This window comes from Python bivittatus, unplaced genomic scaffold (assembly GCF_059951505.1).
Source record: "Python bivittatus isolate LINGU-HERP-01145 unplaced genomic scaffold, Pbiv_v1 ctg000590_np1212, whole genome shotgun sequence".
Taxonomy (NCBI): domain Eukaryota; kingdom Metazoa; phylum Chordata; class Lepidosauria; order Squamata; family Pythonidae; genus Python; species Python bivittatus.
In genome coordinates this window covers 9,136,496-9,156,137 of record NW_028277086.1, presented here as the reverse complement: position 1 = coordinate 9,156,137, position 19,642 = coordinate 9,136,496, and the positions used below count along the sequence as shown (strand labels likewise).

The 19,642-nt window shown below is 40.9% G+C and overlaps 1 protein-coding gene across 1 annotated transcript in view; it reads right to left on the bottom strand.

Annotated features, from left to right (window-relative positions):
* Window positions 1-3,278: 3,278 nt before the first annotated feature.
* The window catches only part of DNAAF11 (dynein axonemal assembly factor 11), a 42,611-nt gene continuing 26,247 nt past the window's right edge, over window positions 3,279-19,642 (bottom strand). Inside the window, exons 11-12 of the mRNA XM_025165346.2 lie at window positions 14,426-14,511; window positions 3,279-4,920 (exon numbers count right to left, since the gene is read on the bottom strand). Coding sequence (XP_025021114.1) covers window positions 4,734-4,920; window positions 14,426-14,511 — 273 coding nt within the window. The 3' untranslated portion in view covers window positions 3,279-4,733. The remainder of the gene's footprint in view (window positions 4,921-14,425; window positions 14,512-19,642) is intronic.

Below are 19,642 nucleotides of genomic sequence, written 5' to 3'. Positions count from 1 at the left end.
AGACCTGGATGCTTTGATACTTTTGAATTGTGCATCAGCACAGACAATGCTAGTCTGTCTATGTCATCTTTAGTGGTTTTAGCTCTTTATGAAGACATTTTAGTTCTTGGTTTGTATTCTTTTGAACTATTATTTTTCTTGGTTTGCATTTATTTTGGCTGTCTTTAATTATTGATGTCTGCAGATTTCTTATTGTGTTCTTAGGTTCTATGCAATTATTCTTCTGTTTTTAATGTAATGCCTAAGATTCTCTCTAGGTAAAAACACAACCCAAGATAAGACTTAACAATGCCTCCTCCCCCCCCCCAATTTGTCAGCTAATTTGTCCTTAGTTTCATTAATCAAATCCTGCCACTCTTACTCCATGGTTATTTTTAGAAAATGAAGACATCCAGGGATTGCAATATCCTTTAACATAAAAATCACGTTTAAGTTTCCTTGAGTTAAGTGGACTTTTTTAAAATGACCTGCCAACTTTCCGAATTACCCCTTCAAGGGCAAACTGAGAAGGTCTGAGTCACCTCACAGACTGCCAGTAATAAATCCAATGTTGGGGGAATACAGAACCATTGAACAGCTCCTTGTGGAGGGCACCATAAAAAAACCCCCCACAATAAATCATTCCTTATTGACCTTTATTCATGCTTGCTACAGAAGACACATCACTCTGAAAGATATGCCCCATTTTGAGGTGATGCAAATTTATAGGATACTTTATTAGAATGCATTTTTGTCACTTCTCTATAAAAGTGCAGAATTTCAAAGCTGGTGTAATGTATGTTAATATGAGGTCTGCATTTTAAGAGCAGTGACAAGGCCAGCTCTAGTGGTGTTCCATTTAAAGTCTTACATCTTAGGTAGCATCTTACATCTTACATTTTCATGTAGCAAAGTGAACATGAAAACATGGCATTTTATTCTAGCACCATAATTGTTACAACCAGGACAATGATTCTCTGAAGTTTCATCTCACCCCACCAAGACATGAGATAAAGACATTTATGAGATAAAGGGAGGAGCCATGCAGGATCAGACCAAGGGTCCATGTAGTTCTGCATTCTGGGACAAACAGGAGCCAATCAGATGCATTTGGGAACTTCACAAAGTCAACAAGGTACTAGCCCACTTTCACTGATCCCTATACATGAGAATTAACACCCCCACACACACACCATTAAATCTTTAGGCACTGTACATCCTTCAAAATCAATAGCCATTCTTTGAACCAATCTTGATGAATCTATCTACGCTCCTGTTAAAATCGTCTCAACTGGTGGTCATGACATATGATAGCAGTCATTTCTATAGATGGGATAACTAAGCTTAACAATCTAGACTAACAAGATCCCCCCCCCCTTTTATTCCATATATAGAAGTCTACTAGAATGTATCTTGTTTTTAATCCAGAGGGAGCAGATAAATTTAAGAGCTTCAGGGTGGGATATGCGGCATACAAATGCTGGCATCCAAAGAAGGGAAGCACTAGGCAATTTAGGAGGAGTAGCAAAGACCCCTTGCCACCTCTCCTTCTCAGCATGCCACCTTAGGCTATTGGCTCATTCAGTCTTCTAGTAAGATTGGCCCCGAAGGCCACCATCGTTCATTGTTGGTATCTAGAATTAGACAGCTTGGTCTAATTCTGTAGATCTCTTCACATAATCATCACCAGACGGGGAAGATGGCAGCTAAGTTAAAGAGTATTTCATTGTTAGAGTGATACCCCATCTTTCTCAAGGTAGCGTAGAGAGTGCTTTTTCCACACAACAACTCTGAGAGGTAGGTTGGGCTGAGAGAGAGAGAAAGAAAGAGACTGCTTGGCTCAAAGTCACCTGGTGAACTTGCATGATCAAGGGTGGACTTTAACCTGAGTCTTCCCAGATGAATCCAAAACCTGCAGTTGGCTCTAGTGGTATGGTTCCAACTTCCTGTGAGGACGTGGAAAAAGCAGTGTTGTAGAGCAGTTCAGCCTGCTATACACACATACAGAGTTTGTGTGATGTGTTGTGAGGCTCAGGAAAATTGGCTAAAGTATTCAGTTTCTTTCAAGAAGGGCAGCAATAAGAGTCTTAAAAGCCAACAGGAACTTGAAACCACAGATCCTGGGGAGGCTGTTAACTGTCTTTGATTGTGAATTCTGTATTGATTAAATTACTAGTTTCCTCTTGCCAATGTTTCTTGGGCCACCAAGTCACCTAACAGTATCTTTGAACTGGCTTATCTAATTTTTTAGTAGAGAAGCACAGCCAGATTCAGAAGCATTTATCTATATATCTGTCTCCCATATGTATGGCTTCCAGAGATTCTTTCATCCTCCAAAGATAATTTATAGATCTCAGGACCTACCCCATTTTAAGTCTGGCCCAGGACCACTGGATCATTTGTACACTGTGAGAATCATTTATTGCTTTGCATCCCTTTTATTCTTTCCAACCCTTGAAAAGAAATTACGTAGAGAGTTTCAGAATTCTATTCATCATTAGGACAAGTCTCTGAAAATGGAATGAACAGGGCCAAATTGGGTGTGGAGGGAGAAGTTGGCAAAGAAAGATTAAGTTAAAAAATGCTTCAGTTCAGTCCAGGACTGCAGGGGGAAAAAAATCCCCAATGCCATCCCCTAGGGGAAAGGCAAGTGCTTAGAATTTTGGTGATTGCTCCATTGCCTCCCTCTTGGTCCTAGGACCTACAGCAAAGCTATTGTTAAGGGGATGAAGAGAATTCCAGAAGCAGGGTTCAAAACAAAAGAAAACAAACAAAAATACCAGCATTCAAACAATGCCTCACCCCATCCCTGGCTGTTCTGTGTGGTATTTAAAGCATCTAAATGGTGAAAACTAAAGGGGGCTGCAAAGCTACCCAGATGTCACATCAGCAAGGCCCCATTCCTCTGCTCAGTGTATTACAACAGCAACAAAATAACAGTACAATACTATGATGGCTTAACTCGGTGGGGGTAAGGGTGCAGAGATGGAACCAGCAGCCAGGAAGAAGGACAAAGCAGCATTTCCAACCAGGGGAAATGGCCCATCATCTAAGTTCCACAGAGCTCCAGCTCCTCAACTGGAAACTGGATTCACTATTTTGGGTTGAACTGCAGCTGAGCTGAAAAATTAACTGGCTCAGCTGCTGAACACTGATGACATGAGGAGCATGAAGACCATTCAGAAGTGGTGCAATCGCCCTTGGGTGAAAATGCTAAAAGGACAGGTCTTATATCCTGGAAATCCTCTCCCAAATCCCCAAGAACACTCAAATGCCAAAGGAACAGCAGTGCTGCGATATCTCAAAATTATCTTTATTGCAGCATAAATTCCAGTCTCTACTATACTGGATACATAGATTTTCATAGGCATCTAATACAGGAAGATAATTTCCTATGGAACAGCTGTGCTGCAATCACCGGCTTGGGATCTAGAATGAATACTTTACACGAACGCTTTGTGTTTGGGTTTCCTGCTTTTCATTGAGGTGGTAACACCTGTGTTTCAACCAAACCATTTCAAACTTCAAGGTGCAGGTCCTGTATAGTTGTATGGAGTTCTATGCCAACACTTCCTTCTACATGGATACCTATGTATACCAGGTTACAACCCTTCTCTATAACTGGGAAGAACATTTGACAACATGAACCCTAACCTGTAGTTTTAAAGTGGGATGACTCCAGGCATACAATTTTAGTGAAAATGAGACCCAATAATTTGAAGCAAGAAAGATAAATCAGTAAAGGCTATATTTGAAGAACAAAATGCTGCCACTACTGCTTTCAAAGGCTTACCTTACTGAGCTACTAAGAGTTAACTTGGATAGGGTGGTGGGAGTGAAAAGAGGGGAGAGACTGCAACTGTGGTTGGTGGACAAGCTAACAAGTGCCCCTGGTAGAAAGGAGCATGGCCCTTCCTTCATCCGTACTAGAGTGCCTAAAATTAAAAAGAAAGAAAGGTGCATATATAGAAATTGTTTAAAACTGAGATAAGCAAAAATCGTGGGGGAGGTGAGGAAACAAGCCAAAGGATTTAAACCAGCTAGGAAGAAAAGTTGAGCATGGCATTCACTTGCCATATTCATTTACATTTTCTTCTTTTGGCTATATGTCTATAAGTTTCTCCAACATTTTGTTGGAATCACAGTAGTTCGGGACATCTTGAGGAATGCTCAATATTACTATTTACCATGATGCCCTCTGACTACACAGGGTAATGATATAATTCTTAAATTCACCCTGAGCTTCCTAAACATCAGGCACCAAAAAAAAAAAATTCTTTATGCCTCATATCCCCAAACAAGGATCCCCAGAAATGATTGCTGCCTTCAAAATGGTGGGTGCCACCGGTCAATCAAAGCCCCGTTCCATTTTAATGGACATTGTGTGCACTGCATGCATGTAAAAAGGGCCAGGCGTCAATCACAGACTGCTCACCAACTGGAAGCCAGTAATTATCACTAAGAATGCTTCTGCCCCAACAACAATTCATACTTGTATTGGGGTTGAAGAAAGAACCGTGTGAAACAAGATGCATATAATCCTGGCCTGACATACTGTTTAACAGAGCTGGACACGAATTTTGGCAAGCATTTCAATTTCCACCAGAGACGAGAATAGTAAATAGGTATATGTATGTATGTAAATATGTGTGTGTGTGTGTGTATGTGTGTGTATACACACAAGATAATTAGATAAAAAGCATGTACCTTAATGGTGTTCTAAACTCAAAAGGAGCTATCTCTGGATTAGTTCTTTAAATTAAAGGTGGAACTTCTGGGTTATCTTCAAAGCTCACAGCCACGTTCTTGGTGTCCACGACTTTGGGCTGTTGAAGCCTTAAAGGTCCTTGTCCAATCCAATCCTTTTTATGGACAATATTTGTCACATCAGGGAAGGAATACTTGGTAGGATCCACTTCCAACTTCTCCAGATCTTCATGTCTGCAAGAATAAGCAAACAAACAGGTGAAACAGAGGAAAGCTAATCTGCAAAGTAGAACAGAACAGATTTCAGTCGAAAAAAGCCTTCCAATATTTATTGCTATGGGCAGGATATGAAAGAGTTTGGCTATCAAGAGCTCCTTCAGAACTCCAAGCACAAGTTTAGATGTTCTCTAGTCAAGATGTTCTGCTGTTCAAACATCCTTAGGGTTTTAGAAATATATTCTGATGATTAAGTGGCTTCTTGTGAACTACTTGATAATATTAATCTCTGATTATCATTTTGCTCATTGCAAGTCTAGAAGATCTGTATGCAGCTGAATATTTCACTAAAGGCTCTACCCTGCCTTCTCTCCTAAGGGGCAAAACTTGCTACTGTTTAACAGTTCCTGGTTTTCTTTTCACCTTCTTAAGAAACTAACACTGATAAGATTGGTTGGCTTTTATTTAGTTAGACATCCTTCACAAGTCTAACTGGAAGCTCATCCTTAGTCCAGGTAAATAAATATAGCAAGAGAGTTAAAACAGGATGTACCCTTTAACTAGGAGAGAATTCTACAAATATTCACCCCAATAATTTTGGAAAGTGTCTTCAGATGTAATTAGCTAGCTTGGATCTTACAAGCTAATATTGTATCTCCTACCAAGACAGTGGAAAGAGATGTCTAATTTCTGAGTCTACTAATGCTGCTTAAAATGGGTTTTCAACAGCATGTAAGCTATGTTTGACGAAACTGGGGGAGCTGAGTAAGCAGAGACTGGAAGATGGAGAATTATAACTTTACGGTACAGTAAAGGTACCCACTTTCACTTCTTGACTTGCTAAAACATTACCATGGCAGATTATGTATGTAATATTACATTATGCTTGTTAAATTTATATTCCCATCTTGCATTCACAAAGCCATACCTTGGTCCAAGATTTTTAGCCTTGATAGTATGAGAGTTTGCTGGCAAACAACAAACAAATGAAAGCCGAACAAATCCTACTGAAACCACATTACAATGTATTTACTTCTGACACTGTCATCATAGGCATCTGGTGGGGTGGGGAGTTACAAAATGTGCCTCATGATAAAGCCCCTGCAACGTATGTAATTTGACACCAAGTACATGAGGACAGGATTTGTGTCACAGTGGCCTGGGTGTGTGCTGTCTTTCCATTATCCAGGCTAGCAGTGGATGCTGGTCCCTGCCACACTGATGTTTAGCCAGTGCTACCAAGAGAGCCTCTATGCTCCGTAAGGTATGAAACATTAGGAAAAGGAATGGGACACAGAAGGAAAAGGTGGAGGGAAGGGAAAGGAACAAGGAGTTTTTCAACCTTTTTCCTTTCCTTACTTTGTCCACCCAAAACTTTACCCCCTCCCCAAAAGTGTTTTTTCCCTTGCAAGCAGAAAGGTATGGACTGTGGCCTCTATGAGAAAGTGGGAAGGGGAAAAACCCTACAGAGAGCCATTTTGAACAAGCAAATAGTGGGAAGATACTGGGCTAAGCAGCCACACGTGTTCTCTTTAAAACACAACTACTTTTTCCATCGTTCAAAGGTTTGGCCCAACGCTAACTTGGTCTTTTATACGTTTTTATTCACTGAACAGCATCTTGAAGGAACACGTGCTTTTAACACTCTATTTACTGCACATTTATTGGAACTATCTACCATTTCCAATATGAAATGCCCAAAACATAGCTTATCTTAACAAGCATATACATTGGTTGCTATTTAAATGGAATTGTGTTCCCAGCAGCTTTTGCACATTTCTGTTTACTTGGATGATTTTTTGTTGAGTGCTGACCCATCAACCCACACAATCATTATGAAATCGTCGTCTCAATAGAGTTCTTCTTTCAACCCAAAATTAAGTCATTATTTCACTAGGTAACAAGCACTATTCCAGGATCAGTAAATCAACGGACATAACATATATTGGGGGCTTTCTGTATAGTATATGAAACTATGATATGCAAAAGCATGTCATAGTGTACACCGATACAGCACCATTCCTGCATGATCAACCTGCTGTGCAACTGATAAGAATGGGACTATTTAGTTAAATTGGATAAAACACATGAATTAAATCTCATAGTTCAGCATTGTCTTATTACAGCAGCACTCTAAGGGAGGTGAAGGAGCTGTCCAGCAATGTCAGTAGTTAGTGGGCCTAATATTGGGCAGATCACTAGACAACTAGACAAAGAGCAATTCTATGGAGGATGATGCATCAGCTCCTACCAGATACCACCTACAATTCCAGGAGAGGACAGTATTTTGGACGCTGGGACTGCCATTAACATCTATGCAGGAAGGGCCACAATCTTTGCACCAACAATGGACGGCCTAGCTTAGGTCTTACAGTGCAGCTTTGGCATACCTCCTGCCTCAAAATGATTGGAAACTGAGCCCCAAATGCTGGGGTTTGGGAGGCCATGCGCAGTCCTAGGACTTCAGGTAGCCCATTCCTGTTCTATACCAAAGGACATTGTTTAGTAGAAGTGACCACATGGAAAGCACCAAGAGGAACACAATCTAGGGGTTTTTTTTCCTTACATTGCTATAATCTAAAACTGGGGGGGGGGAAATTGAAAAGGAATTAGGGAAGGATCAATGTGCTTTGCTCTTCTTGGCTTATTTCTTGCTCTCTCTCTTAAGCAAACAGCAAAGAGACTGTTCCGGGTCAGCTACTGCACTTGAACTTGGGCTAAACACCTTTCCGTTGGCCCAGAATTGGAAAGCTGGCAGTTTCCCATCACAGAGACCTGCCAAGGTCAAATTCTTAACTGCATGGTGACCATCTGCCAAAAGGTTTTCTAATTGCCTGATTAGAGGAGGGCATGAAAATCAGTAATATCTATGGGATTTATATCAGTGGTGTACAATTCTCGTTGCAACTGGCACAGTACCACCATGGGAGTTAGGGACAAAGACAAGACGCGTGTTTAGTTGAACTCACACAATTCATAGACATTATTTCTGTTGCAAGAAAACACCCCAAAGAAGAGGGGAAGCCTGATCAGCCATCAGAATGAGAGCATAGCAGGGAAAGCACCTTTCTTTGCCTCTCTCTTCCAACAAAAAGTGTCTTTGCGAACGTGTTACTTACTTTAAAAAAACCCTCCAAATATCAGTGCATTTAAATGCAAGGAGCACCTTCAGAGACAATTTCTTTTTTTGGGTGGGAGGAAGGGAGAGATGGCCAGGAGGAGAAGAAAAGCATACCTTTTTATTTTTATCTCCACCCACCTAGTCAGGAGGATGCTCAGGCTTTCCCAGAGCTGCTATTAACATAACGCTAGCTGAATTCATGCAATTAACATAACAACTGGTTTGGCCTTTAGGGAGAAGATATAGGCTCAAAAGGTTTGAGGGGCATCCATTTTTAAAGCTCCATGGCTAGATCTTGCATGCTATTAAACTCTTTAATAATGTGGTTTGGCAATTACAGAAAAATGCTCTACAAATGGCCATTCCTGAAAGGTAATTAACTGCTGTCTTCTCAACTCTTTGCAAAAAGAGTGTTATGACTCTGAATTAGATTATTAAGTCTTTTTGGGTGGGCTTCAAAGACTCTTACTCAACCATCTTACTGTTGCCACTTAAAATGCCATTTAATATTTCAGAATAATCCTGGCCACAAGTTTCTCTAAGGAGAAAAAGAGATGATTTACTTAAAACATACCATGTAGAGGGCACTGTCAGCAATGGAATGGTAGCTGGTCTTCCCATGAAGTACTGTTCTGGTTCATCAAAAGATGGAACCCACTGGAAATGGTTAACATGCTGCTTGGAGATGTTTTGGACTCAATGGCATAGAAATACCAGTAATCAATTAAAGAAGTCAGCTCTTAAGGATTCTTCCTGAACTTTAGGAAATATTAATTGCAGTCCTGACCTCAAAAGGTCATCAACCCTTTCACAATTTTTCAAAGAGGAACACAAAAATTGCAACCCACAGGGATGCCATGCAGCCCATTAGCCTCCCTTTTGCAGTCTTAAAGGAGGCAGTGCCAAAGTCTTTAGCTCTTTCTTGGCATTTTTTGAAGTTTGGGGAGAAGGTTCAAGAAGGTAAATGGGTGTCTCAGCCTTTGAAATCACCACAAACTGCTTTTAAAGGAAAGGACTATCACTGTGCAATGAAGAAACTATGGTTTAAATCTGATCAATGAGGAGTATGAGAACTGCTTCAGATTGTTACAGATCTTTGCTCATCCCACTGAAAGGAAAACATATAAGTTCCTTTCTATGACATTTTGCAGATGCTACATTGCATCCTGTCCAATTCAGATGACGTTTTTTAAAAAAACAAGGGTCTTACCATCTACCTATCACATTTAACTGGTTCACTAAACTTGCGTAACAAATTTACTAGCTCCATATCCTGCCTTTCCTCCAGGAGCAACTAACATGGGAATCTCTCTTCATTTTATCCCCACAGTAATTCTATTTACTTGTTATTCAAATTTATATAGCTGCCCAATTCATACATATGACTCTGGGTGGCTTACAAACAATTAAAACAAACATAAAAACAACAAAAAAGAACAACACAATTAAGGAAAAAAAATACAAAAGCAAATTAAAAAATCATAAAATATATAAAACTTACAGCTGAGGCAATCCCATTCATCAAAACATCAGTAAAGCCATTGCACCAGCTCCATCACATTCCAGGGTCCCCATGCAGGAAGGTAAAACCATGGTTTTAGGGCCTTGCGAAAAGCCAGTACGTTTGGGGTCAATTTGATATCCCAGTGAATGATATTCCACAGGGCAGGTGCCATGGCAGAAAAGGCTGTCTTCCTGGGTCCCTCCAGACAACACTTCCTGGCTGACAGGACCTGCAACATGCCCCTCCTACCAGACCTGATGGGACGGGCAGATGTAACTGAGGAGAGGTGGTCCCTCAAATAACCCAGTCCCATGCCATGTAAGGCTTTATAGGTCATTACCACCACCTCTAGAGTGTGGACTGGGCTGAGAGAAAGTCACTGGCCCAAAGTCATCCCATGAGTTTCCATGGCTGACAGTAGATTTGATTCTGGTTCATTTATAATGAGTTATTTAAGGTGGAATCTCTTTGAATGATTGATTTCTTTCCACCTGGGCTAAGTTGCCATTTATGAGATAAGCTGTCAGCTGACTTGCCCATCATCTCTTGATTGTTTATATCAGCTCTTTCTTCCATTCCTTTCCCAGCCACCCCTCATTCTCTCATAGATTCCTCCTCAAAAGGCACCCTCTTGCATAATGTTCATATCCAACTTTTTGCTTGCTCAGAAGGTGACCTGTCTTACTGCTTATATTAGGTTCTGTTATGGTTCATTGTGGCCAGAACATGATGATTATGCTCTTCAGCAGATGACATAAGAGTGCTGGCTAAGCTTCCAGCTCTGGGCAAATGAAAAATACTGATTAAGTCTGCAAAGGACTAAGAATGGAACAAATAGTATTACTGCTGCAGATCAAAAATTGTGAGGCAAGAAAGAGATGCAAACAGAAAAAAAAAAATGAACCTAGAACACCTATGTCCTTGAACCCAAAGCTATCATTGGATTACATGAAGACCATTCACATAACCTAATCATCTTCAGAAAACCGAATCCAGGACTGATATCAGTACTGTATGTACATTTGGGGTTCATTATGCTACTCCATTTGCAGTGCTGGAATAGGTAAATCAGACCGAGGAAAGTATGATAGGTGCTTTAGGCCACACGTCTTCAAAGCAAGGCGAGGAAAACCTGGCAATTACCATATGAGCCCCTGATGCAGAGGGATCATCTCCAGGAGTTAAGCAGATCCTCAGCAGCAACAAGGCCTTCTTTAGGTTGGACCTTCTTCCTGAAAGGTCATTTACTTGCTTTCCAGTTCTCACCATTTGGTTAAAATGACTGGATTCCCCTGGACTTTTCAGAAAAGATGTTTATGGTTGCTTCGTTTCCAGTTTTAGATCACTAGTTTTTCTTGGTTTTATTGATGCTAGACACATGCTCTGTTTTTGCTTCATATTGTTCTGCAACTTTTGACTGCAAAGTGCCGGAAAGCCTACAACAGGGACCTGAGTCTCTTTTCTTCTCTGCCCCTCCAAAACACCTTGAGTTGGGCTGGATCTTTCCTGCATTCTGGGGAAAGGGGACCACTAGGTCCCTGGCTGACTCTATAACCAGATACTCTAGGCCGGCCTTCAACCTGATAACCTCTAGATGTATTGGGACTACAATTCCCAGAATCCAAAAGTGCTAGGGAATTCCTGGAAGCTTGGCATTCAGACAAATCAGTCATCACTGCACACATAGAGATAAACCTTATTTACGTACCGTTCAAATGATGCAATCAAAAGCCTAGGAAGGAAACAAACAGCCTAGAACACATACACACACACACACACTCCCCCAGATAAGTAGGAAACAGCACCAAATAAACAATCAGGGAAGAAACAATACCGTAATCCAGGAACCACCAAGGAAAAACTGCACCCCAACCAAGACAGGCAGGGCAAGCTACTATTAATAAATAGCCAGCAAACCCCATTCTCCCTCTCCCTGATGATGTTACCTAGCCTGGTAAAGAAATGTCTGCAAGAAAAAAAACAAGCTCAGAGAACACCACGAACCCAATAATTCAACCTTGAGCTACCTCTATTCTCTCCTATTGGTCCCAGAATCTCCCGGCCCTCTGTCATGTGGGGTAGTTTCCTGCAATGGACGAGATGCTGTGAGACTGCAAAATGTCCACAAGACACAGCTGTCTGGCTGAAAGATGATGATTACAAAACCTTGCTACAGAGCCTGCTGCAAAACTGCACACAAAACCTGGATCCCCTTTCCACTTTTCATTCAAGCTTGAATTTTCTGCCTCACTGCCAGTTCTGAGCAATCTACTAGAACTGTTAAGTCTTCTCACATCAGCAATTCTAAAATGTGAGAGGTACATGTACACGTACAAACACACACACACACACACACACACACACATTTCTCAAGCCCTTGGAACTTCAGAAAATGTTTTTCTTCTTTGTGCCAAATAGGAGAGGGTGGGGGTGGGCAACACTGAGAGAGTTTCAAGAAACAAACATTTAGATCCCAGATTTACAAGTAAACTGATTCTTATTCTGCTTCAAGAAAATAAGATTGAAACTCTTAATTTTTCCTCTTGTTCCCATGCACACTTAACATCTTTGAAATAGATTCCTTTGATAATTGGTTCTGCTTATTTTGCAACATTCCTGCAGGGATTCCCCCCCCCCCCCGTATGTGGGTTCCGCCCCTCCATGAGAAATACAAGGAACTTTCTGCAGATCCGTATTGTGGCCACCCCCAACTCCACCATCTTCTGCCCCATGGGAAGTTTGCTGAAAATCTCTTTATGACTAACAGTGTCACCAAGCAGCACATTTGAGGGTTAAGAGAGTTCATTTGTTACCTGTTGGAAATGTACTATAAATGTGCTAGCTTCCCTCTTTTTCTCTTCCCCCCAAATAGTGAGAATTGTTAGAAGTATGTTCTTCATTTAACTCTGAGACCGTGAAGGAATAGTAATTATAAAGAATGTTGAAATATCTTCCCACCACTTGAACTGTTTTCCCCCCAATATCTTCTCTTTAATGCTTTCCAACTCTTCTTTGCCCCCATCTCCGCTCCAATTTAGAGGTTGCTCAGTTTTCCTAGGGAAGCTGCCCAGTGTTACATAATAAAAATGTGAGTGATTGCCGAATTCATGCAATTAAAGTAACATCTAGCTTGGTTTTTAGTGAGTCAAGGAGAAGCTCATTTTTTTTTTTTTATCTCTGTAGCTAGGTCTGGTATGCTATTAAGCTGTTTAATAAAGTGAATTTAATATTACGGAAAATGTTCTACAAATTATCATTCCAGGAAAGTAATTAACTGCTGTCTCCCTGACACATTTGCAAAAACTGTATTGTAACTCTGAATTAGCTTATTAATCACTCTTCCCTTTAGTGCTCTCAACTCCTTATTTGTTTGTTTGTTATTCTGGAGCCCAGCAGATAATAATGCTACACTGTTAATATGAAGACGAGAGCAATTTGTTGCATATGTAACAACAAACCAATAGGGAACCAATATTCAAAATTAGGAATACAGAAAGGTTTTTGGTCCAGCATATCCAATATTCTGGCTAGTGGCAACTCCCCACTAGTTGAAGGTGCAAACAATCACACCTAGGAGTTATCTATGATGCCAGCTGGGACCCTGAATATCATCCCTAATATTAGACCATGCCAACACCATGTCCAGAGCATTTGTTTAATAGGCCCCTATGGAACTGTCCTCTGCAGATTATGGGATGCTGTAAAATTCCACACAAGTGACAATCTTCCATCAAAACTACAGTGGGATATTTAAATGAAGCCTTCTACTAAGACTGTGCTCTTTGGTTCTAATTTATTCAGCATTCTTAACACTTCAAAGTACATTATAACCACTCTGATTCATTCTTACATCAAGCAAAATTGTTTCCATTAAATTAGAGTTGTCAAAAGAACTTTAAAGGGTTACAATTAGCACAAGCAGAATTCATCTATACATGCAAAAAGCATGTTCCTATACAGAACCTTTAATATTTTTAGACTACTTTTCCTTTTCACAATTTTGCAAAAAGAACTGGGAGGAAAGAGAGCACCAAGGGGACTGGATACAAGAATATTAAAATACATCTGAAATAACACAGCAACCATTAGTCCACCTTACAGCAAGTTAGTTTAGCTCGCAGGGATCAGCCAAGCAGCTCCCACATGTGATGCCCCTGGGTAACTCCCACTGATTCCTATAAATGGTCAAGCATTAAAAATGGCCCAAATCACACAAGATGGCTAAAACTAGAAGAATCGCTCACATGAGATTTTGTGAGATTCTACCTACTTTGTATAACTTAAAAAATATGTGTTGTTATATTTGGCATCCAGGGCACTGCATGGAATCAAAGAGTGGCTATCACTTGGAAAAGATGCAGAAGATGTGTGGCATTCGTTAGCCTGTTTCAACCGTAATGATTTTTTTGTTTGTTTCATGTGGAGTTTTTACAGTGCTGAAAGCCTTGACTCCCCCCATGGGTACTGTGTTGCCAACCCTGACCTAGCATGTTGCAGACAGCCCTTTCCAGAAAGCTTCAGCATTGGCTAGAAGAGAGGGAATTGGGACTTGTAATCAACAACAAGGTGAAGAAACAGTTTTACAATGTGTATAAAATTCTCTGCTTCAGTGGCTGAGTTAAGAAAGCTTTTACAACTGTAGGAAAGGAAAACAGTTTTCCTACAGTTGTTAAGAACTTTCTTAACTCAGCCACTGAAGCAGAGGATTTTACAACATTCCCAATGGACGAACTATTAGTCAGCACTCTTCAGGTAAGGCTTGGCTTCACAACAACCAACATCACAATTATTGCTCCTCCTCACAACTGCATTATATTGAGCATATTTGCCAATAATTAATCTATTTTCAGCCTGTATAAAATTGAGGTGCTAAAGGGGGGAAAAATCACAACAATTACCTTCTTATATTTTGTTGCAGTTTCCTGGGATCAAATGTTTTCTCAGAAGTGGATGTTTTTTGGCTAGTCACTACAACATCTTTAGCCTGGGGAAAAATAACAGTTGGTTTCCTTATTTTGTTGCAGCTTTTAGCAAAATGGGGGAAAATGGAAATACAAATGTTTTACTTAATGTTTCAGTCCATATTATTTGAATAATACATTTTTAAGGCTTGGAAAACAAACACCTAAAAGAATATTTGAATGAACTAAGTATTGGAAACTATTCCCCATCTCCACCTATAGGTATATTTGCATTTCTTACATATAATATATATTGATTCCAAAAGAATTATTCTCAAATTGTCTATTAAAATATATAAAATGTCATCTAGCCAAAATTAAACCCATCCGAGAGGCACATATTTCAGTCAGACGTTCATAGAAATCCTCAGCTCTTTTCTATTTCAAATCTTCACAGAGATTTGAATTCCTCTATTTTGGCTGAAAAAAACTTTATAATGAAGACTTAAACTAAAATGATCCAAGGCTGGGTTGTTATATCTGATACAACCCCCCCCAGATCTAGACTACAAACTAAGTAATCGTTCCCAGAAGTGCTAAAGAACTGAACTGAATATTCATGAACTTATAGAATATCCATGTCTGATAATAAAAAGAAATAATTTTAGGATAGAAATTGTGAGTAAGAGTGTATGTTTTTGTCTTTACAAGTGTACATGCACACATATACAGAAGCATACACACAAAAATAAATGACAAGAGTTTTTTTAGAGTTCAGTGGCCATTCATTTCTAAATACTTTGCTTATTAAGTAATCTATAATTAATTTGTTTGGGACTGGACAAATGAAAGGAAGCACACATTGGCTCTGTCCATCCATCCATCCATCCATCCATCCATCCATCCATCCGAGAATTAAGGGCAAAGGGAAAACCAGATTTACCCTAACCATCAACTAGAATGGAGTTGGCTACCATGAGATTTCTTCTCATTTCCCTGCTAGGCAGGACACTATTGTCAATTGTCCTAGGACAGCAGAACAGAGGGAAGTATATTTTGATGGATGCCAGTCAAGAATCCAAGATCATTATAGGTTCATCCATTAGCCAGAGTAGACACAGCAGGCTTGTTCTCTACCTTTCCTTCCTATCAGAAAGAACCTTTCCCTCCCATTTTCACTGGTCATCTGAGCCAAAGAGAAGAACTAAAAACTGCTCACTTATATGTGCAGTGTGCTTTATTTTGTATCTATTACAAAATGCCCTGAAAATAATTCAGGTAAAAAATGGAGCATCAATTTCTAAAACAAAAGAAATACATAAATAGATGCATTATGATTAAAATCTCCTTAGAAAGGTCCCCCCCCCATTTTTTACTTATTTTCTATTAGTAATCTGAACATATGGCACCACAAAAGAAAGAAAACTGAACAAAACTGTACAGTGTGGTGTGAGCATTTTCTCAAAATGGCAGGGTACAATTTTTGTCTAGATTCTTCAGTTTCTTGTTTGGCTGACCTTTACAAACTTTTTTTTCCTATTGAAATCAACAGGAAGTTGACTTTTCCAATGGATTGGCAATCAACACATTCATCCAATGAACAGTTCAATAGATCCCAATTACAACTCAGCTCTTAAAATAATGTTAAAATGGGTTTCAGTCATTACTTTGATCTTATTGAACAAGCCATTCAGATGTAATCAATAAAAAGCTGAGTTAATAAAGCAGCGTAAGAAACTATTCCAATACCCTGTTTTCTGCCTGGTCAAACAGATGCTTACAAGAAGGGCACCAATACAGCATTGGCTTTGTGATTACCTATAATGGCATATCACCCTGCACAAATTTTGAAAACTTTTTTTGATTTGCTGAATGATGAAAAGTGTCTAGTTCTATGTGACTAAAACCTTTTGCTGCCTTTTTGACTTCCTCTGGGACAGGAAAGAATATTAATTTTCAGGCTTAACAAAAGTGTGTCTGGAAACATAAAGAGCTTTCATTTAACTGATATAGTAATTTATTCTCTCTATAATCTCTGGTACCACAAAGTCACCAGAAAGGCAAGAAATACAATTTTAAACCCAAAGAAACAAGAACTGGAAACTGAAAATATGGAGAAATACAGATTTTTGCATAATGAAGGATGGGATCTTGTGCTGAGGTCAAAGAACTCTCAGAGAGGAGAGGCTTGAGTGAAAATGACAGGTTAAAGAGTAAAAGTCTTGTGTGTGTGTGTATGTCTGTGTGTGTGTGTATATGTATGTATGTGTCTGTGTGTGTGTCTGTGTGTGTATGTATGTGTCTGTGTGTGTGTATGTATGTGTATATATATGTCATATATATATATATCATATATACACACACACACACACACATATATATATACACACACACACACACACATATACACATACACACACACACGCACACATATATATATTTATATATATATATATATGACATCTTCCCTAAGCTGGCATCCTCCAGATTTATCGATATCTTATATATATATATTGTATACCGCCTAGAGTCGCTTGGATAAAGGGAGATGGATGGCTAATAAATTGAGTAAATAAATAAATATGAGATGTCATATATATCAATATCTATATTTATATCGATATATCATATATATACATATACAGTGGAACCTCGGGTTACGAACGCTTCTGTTCACGAACTTTTCGGGTGATGACCAGCTCCGGCCGCAAAATTTTGCTTCGGTTCGCGAACTCCGCCTCGGGTTACGAACAGGATCCGCGGCCATTTTCCCTCCCATGACCCGGTCCGCAGCCATTTTTCCGCCCCTGACACGTGGTCCGCGGCCATTTTTCCACCCCTGACACGTGATCCGTGGCCATTTTTCCGCCCCTGACACGTGATCCGCGGCCATTTTCCACCCCTGACACGTGGTCGTAGGGAGGGGGACTCTCCCTCCAAGCAATAGCCGCCTCCCTGTCCTCCACGCCAGAACGGATTAACAGTAATTACATTGAACCTTATGGGAAAATTTGCTTCGGGTCGCGACCAGAGTCACGGAATGAATTAAGTTCGTAAACCGAGGTTCCACTGTACATATGAGTTCCCACAAGGGAACAGCACCATCCAACTACCGGCTAATAACCTGCCTCCCCACAACATGGAAAGTCCTATCAGGCTTCATAGCTGCCAAGCTACAGGACCACATGGGCCAGTACATGAGCACATTTCAGAAGGCCATTGGGAACAATACCAGAGGCTCAGAACACCAGTGGCTCATGGATACAGCAGTTGCCCAAGACTCAAGGTCTAGACAGACCAATATGAGCACAGCCTGGATTGACTACAGGAAGGCCTACGATTCAATACCACGCACATGGATCTGTGAATGCCTGGCACTATACTAAGTCAACAGGACACTAAGGACCATCCTCAAGAACTCAATGGGACTGTGAAGGACAACACTGGAAGTCAACTCAAGATGGCTCACACAAGTGGCCATCGAGTGCGGCATATAGCAAGGTGATGCACTGTCCCCACTGCTGTTCTACATAGGCTTGAACCCCCAGATAATCATAATCAGCCAGATAATCCCAAGGACTAGATACAGATACAAGTTCAAGAATGGAACTACCATCAGCCGTCTCCTCTACTTGGATGACATCAAGCTGTATGCTAGGAGTAAACGAGACATTGACTTACTGATCCACCTGACATGGATCTACAGTGAGGACATTGGGATGTCATTCACACTGGAGAAGTGTGGCAGGATGACAGTAAAGAGAGGGAAGGTAGTTAAGACTGATGGAGTGGAACTACCAGTGGGCCACAGAGCAGACATAGAGACCAGCTATAAGTACCTTGGTATCCCACAGTCACATGGGAACCACAATGAGGAGGCAAGGAAGACAGCAACTTCCAAGTACCACCAAAGGATAAGACATGTCCTGAAGAGCCAGCTCAATGGGAAGAACAAGATCCATGCCATCAACATGTACACCTTGCTAGTCATCAGATACCCTGCCAGTATACTGAGCTGGCCAAAGGAGGACATGGAAGCTGCCAATGCTGAAGACCTGGAAGTTCCTCACAATTTATGGAGGTTTCCACCCCAAATCCAACACCCAGAGACTGTATACCAGCTGGAAAGAGGGCGGGCGGGGTCTGGTGAGTGTCAAAGCCATTGTCCTGGATGAAACCCAGAGCTTCCAGGAGTACATCAGTAAGACTGCACCCAAAGATGAGTTGCTGAGAGAATGCCTGAGGTAGCAGCTGACATGGGAAGAAGTTCAAGCAGAAGAAGTGCCATGGCAAGACAAGCCCCTGCATGGGAGGTACTATCAACAGATAGCTGAGGTGGCTGATATTAGGAAATCCTACCAGTGGCTGGAAAGGGCTGGACTAAAAGACAGCACTGAGGCACTGATCATAGCAGCACAAGAACAGGCACTAAGCACCAGATCCATAGAAGCAGGGGTCTACCACACTAGACAGGACCCAAGGTGCAGACTGTGCAGAGGTGCCTCAGAGACAGCCCAACACAGAGTGGCAGGTTGTAAGATGCAGGCAGGAACAGCATACACTGGACGGCACAACCAAATAGCTGGCTTTGTGTACAGGAACATCTGCACAGTGTATGGGCTAGGCCCTCCCAAGTCCAGATGGGAGATTCCACAGAAGATCCTGGAGAATAACAGGACTAAGATCCTGTGGGACTTCCTGATCCAGACGGACAGGCAGGTACTGTCCAGTCAACCAGACATCGTGGTAGTAGACAAGAACCAGAAGACAGCGGTGGTGATGGGACAGCAACATCAGGAAGAAGGAGTATGAGAAGCTGGAGAAGTACCAGGGCCTAAAAGAAGAACTAGAGAGGATGGGGAAAGTAAAGGCCAAAGTGGTGCCAGTGATGGTAGCAGTACTCGGGGCTATGACTCCTAAGCTGGGAGGGTGGTTCCAACAGTTCCCAGGAACGACTTCAGAGCTCTCTTTTCCAGAAGAGTGCAGTGCTAGGAACAGCTAAGGTACTGCACAGAACCCTCAAACTCCCAGGGCTCTGGTAGAGGACCCGAGATTGAGGAAGATGCATACCACCCATAGGGGTGAGAGGGGATTTTTTTTATAAATATATGGTTGAATTTTATATACTTTTTATATACTTTTAAACAGAGCTGTTAGCCTTTTTGAAAAACCAGCACAATGCAAAGACAGCATATTATTTTTAAAAAGCAAATA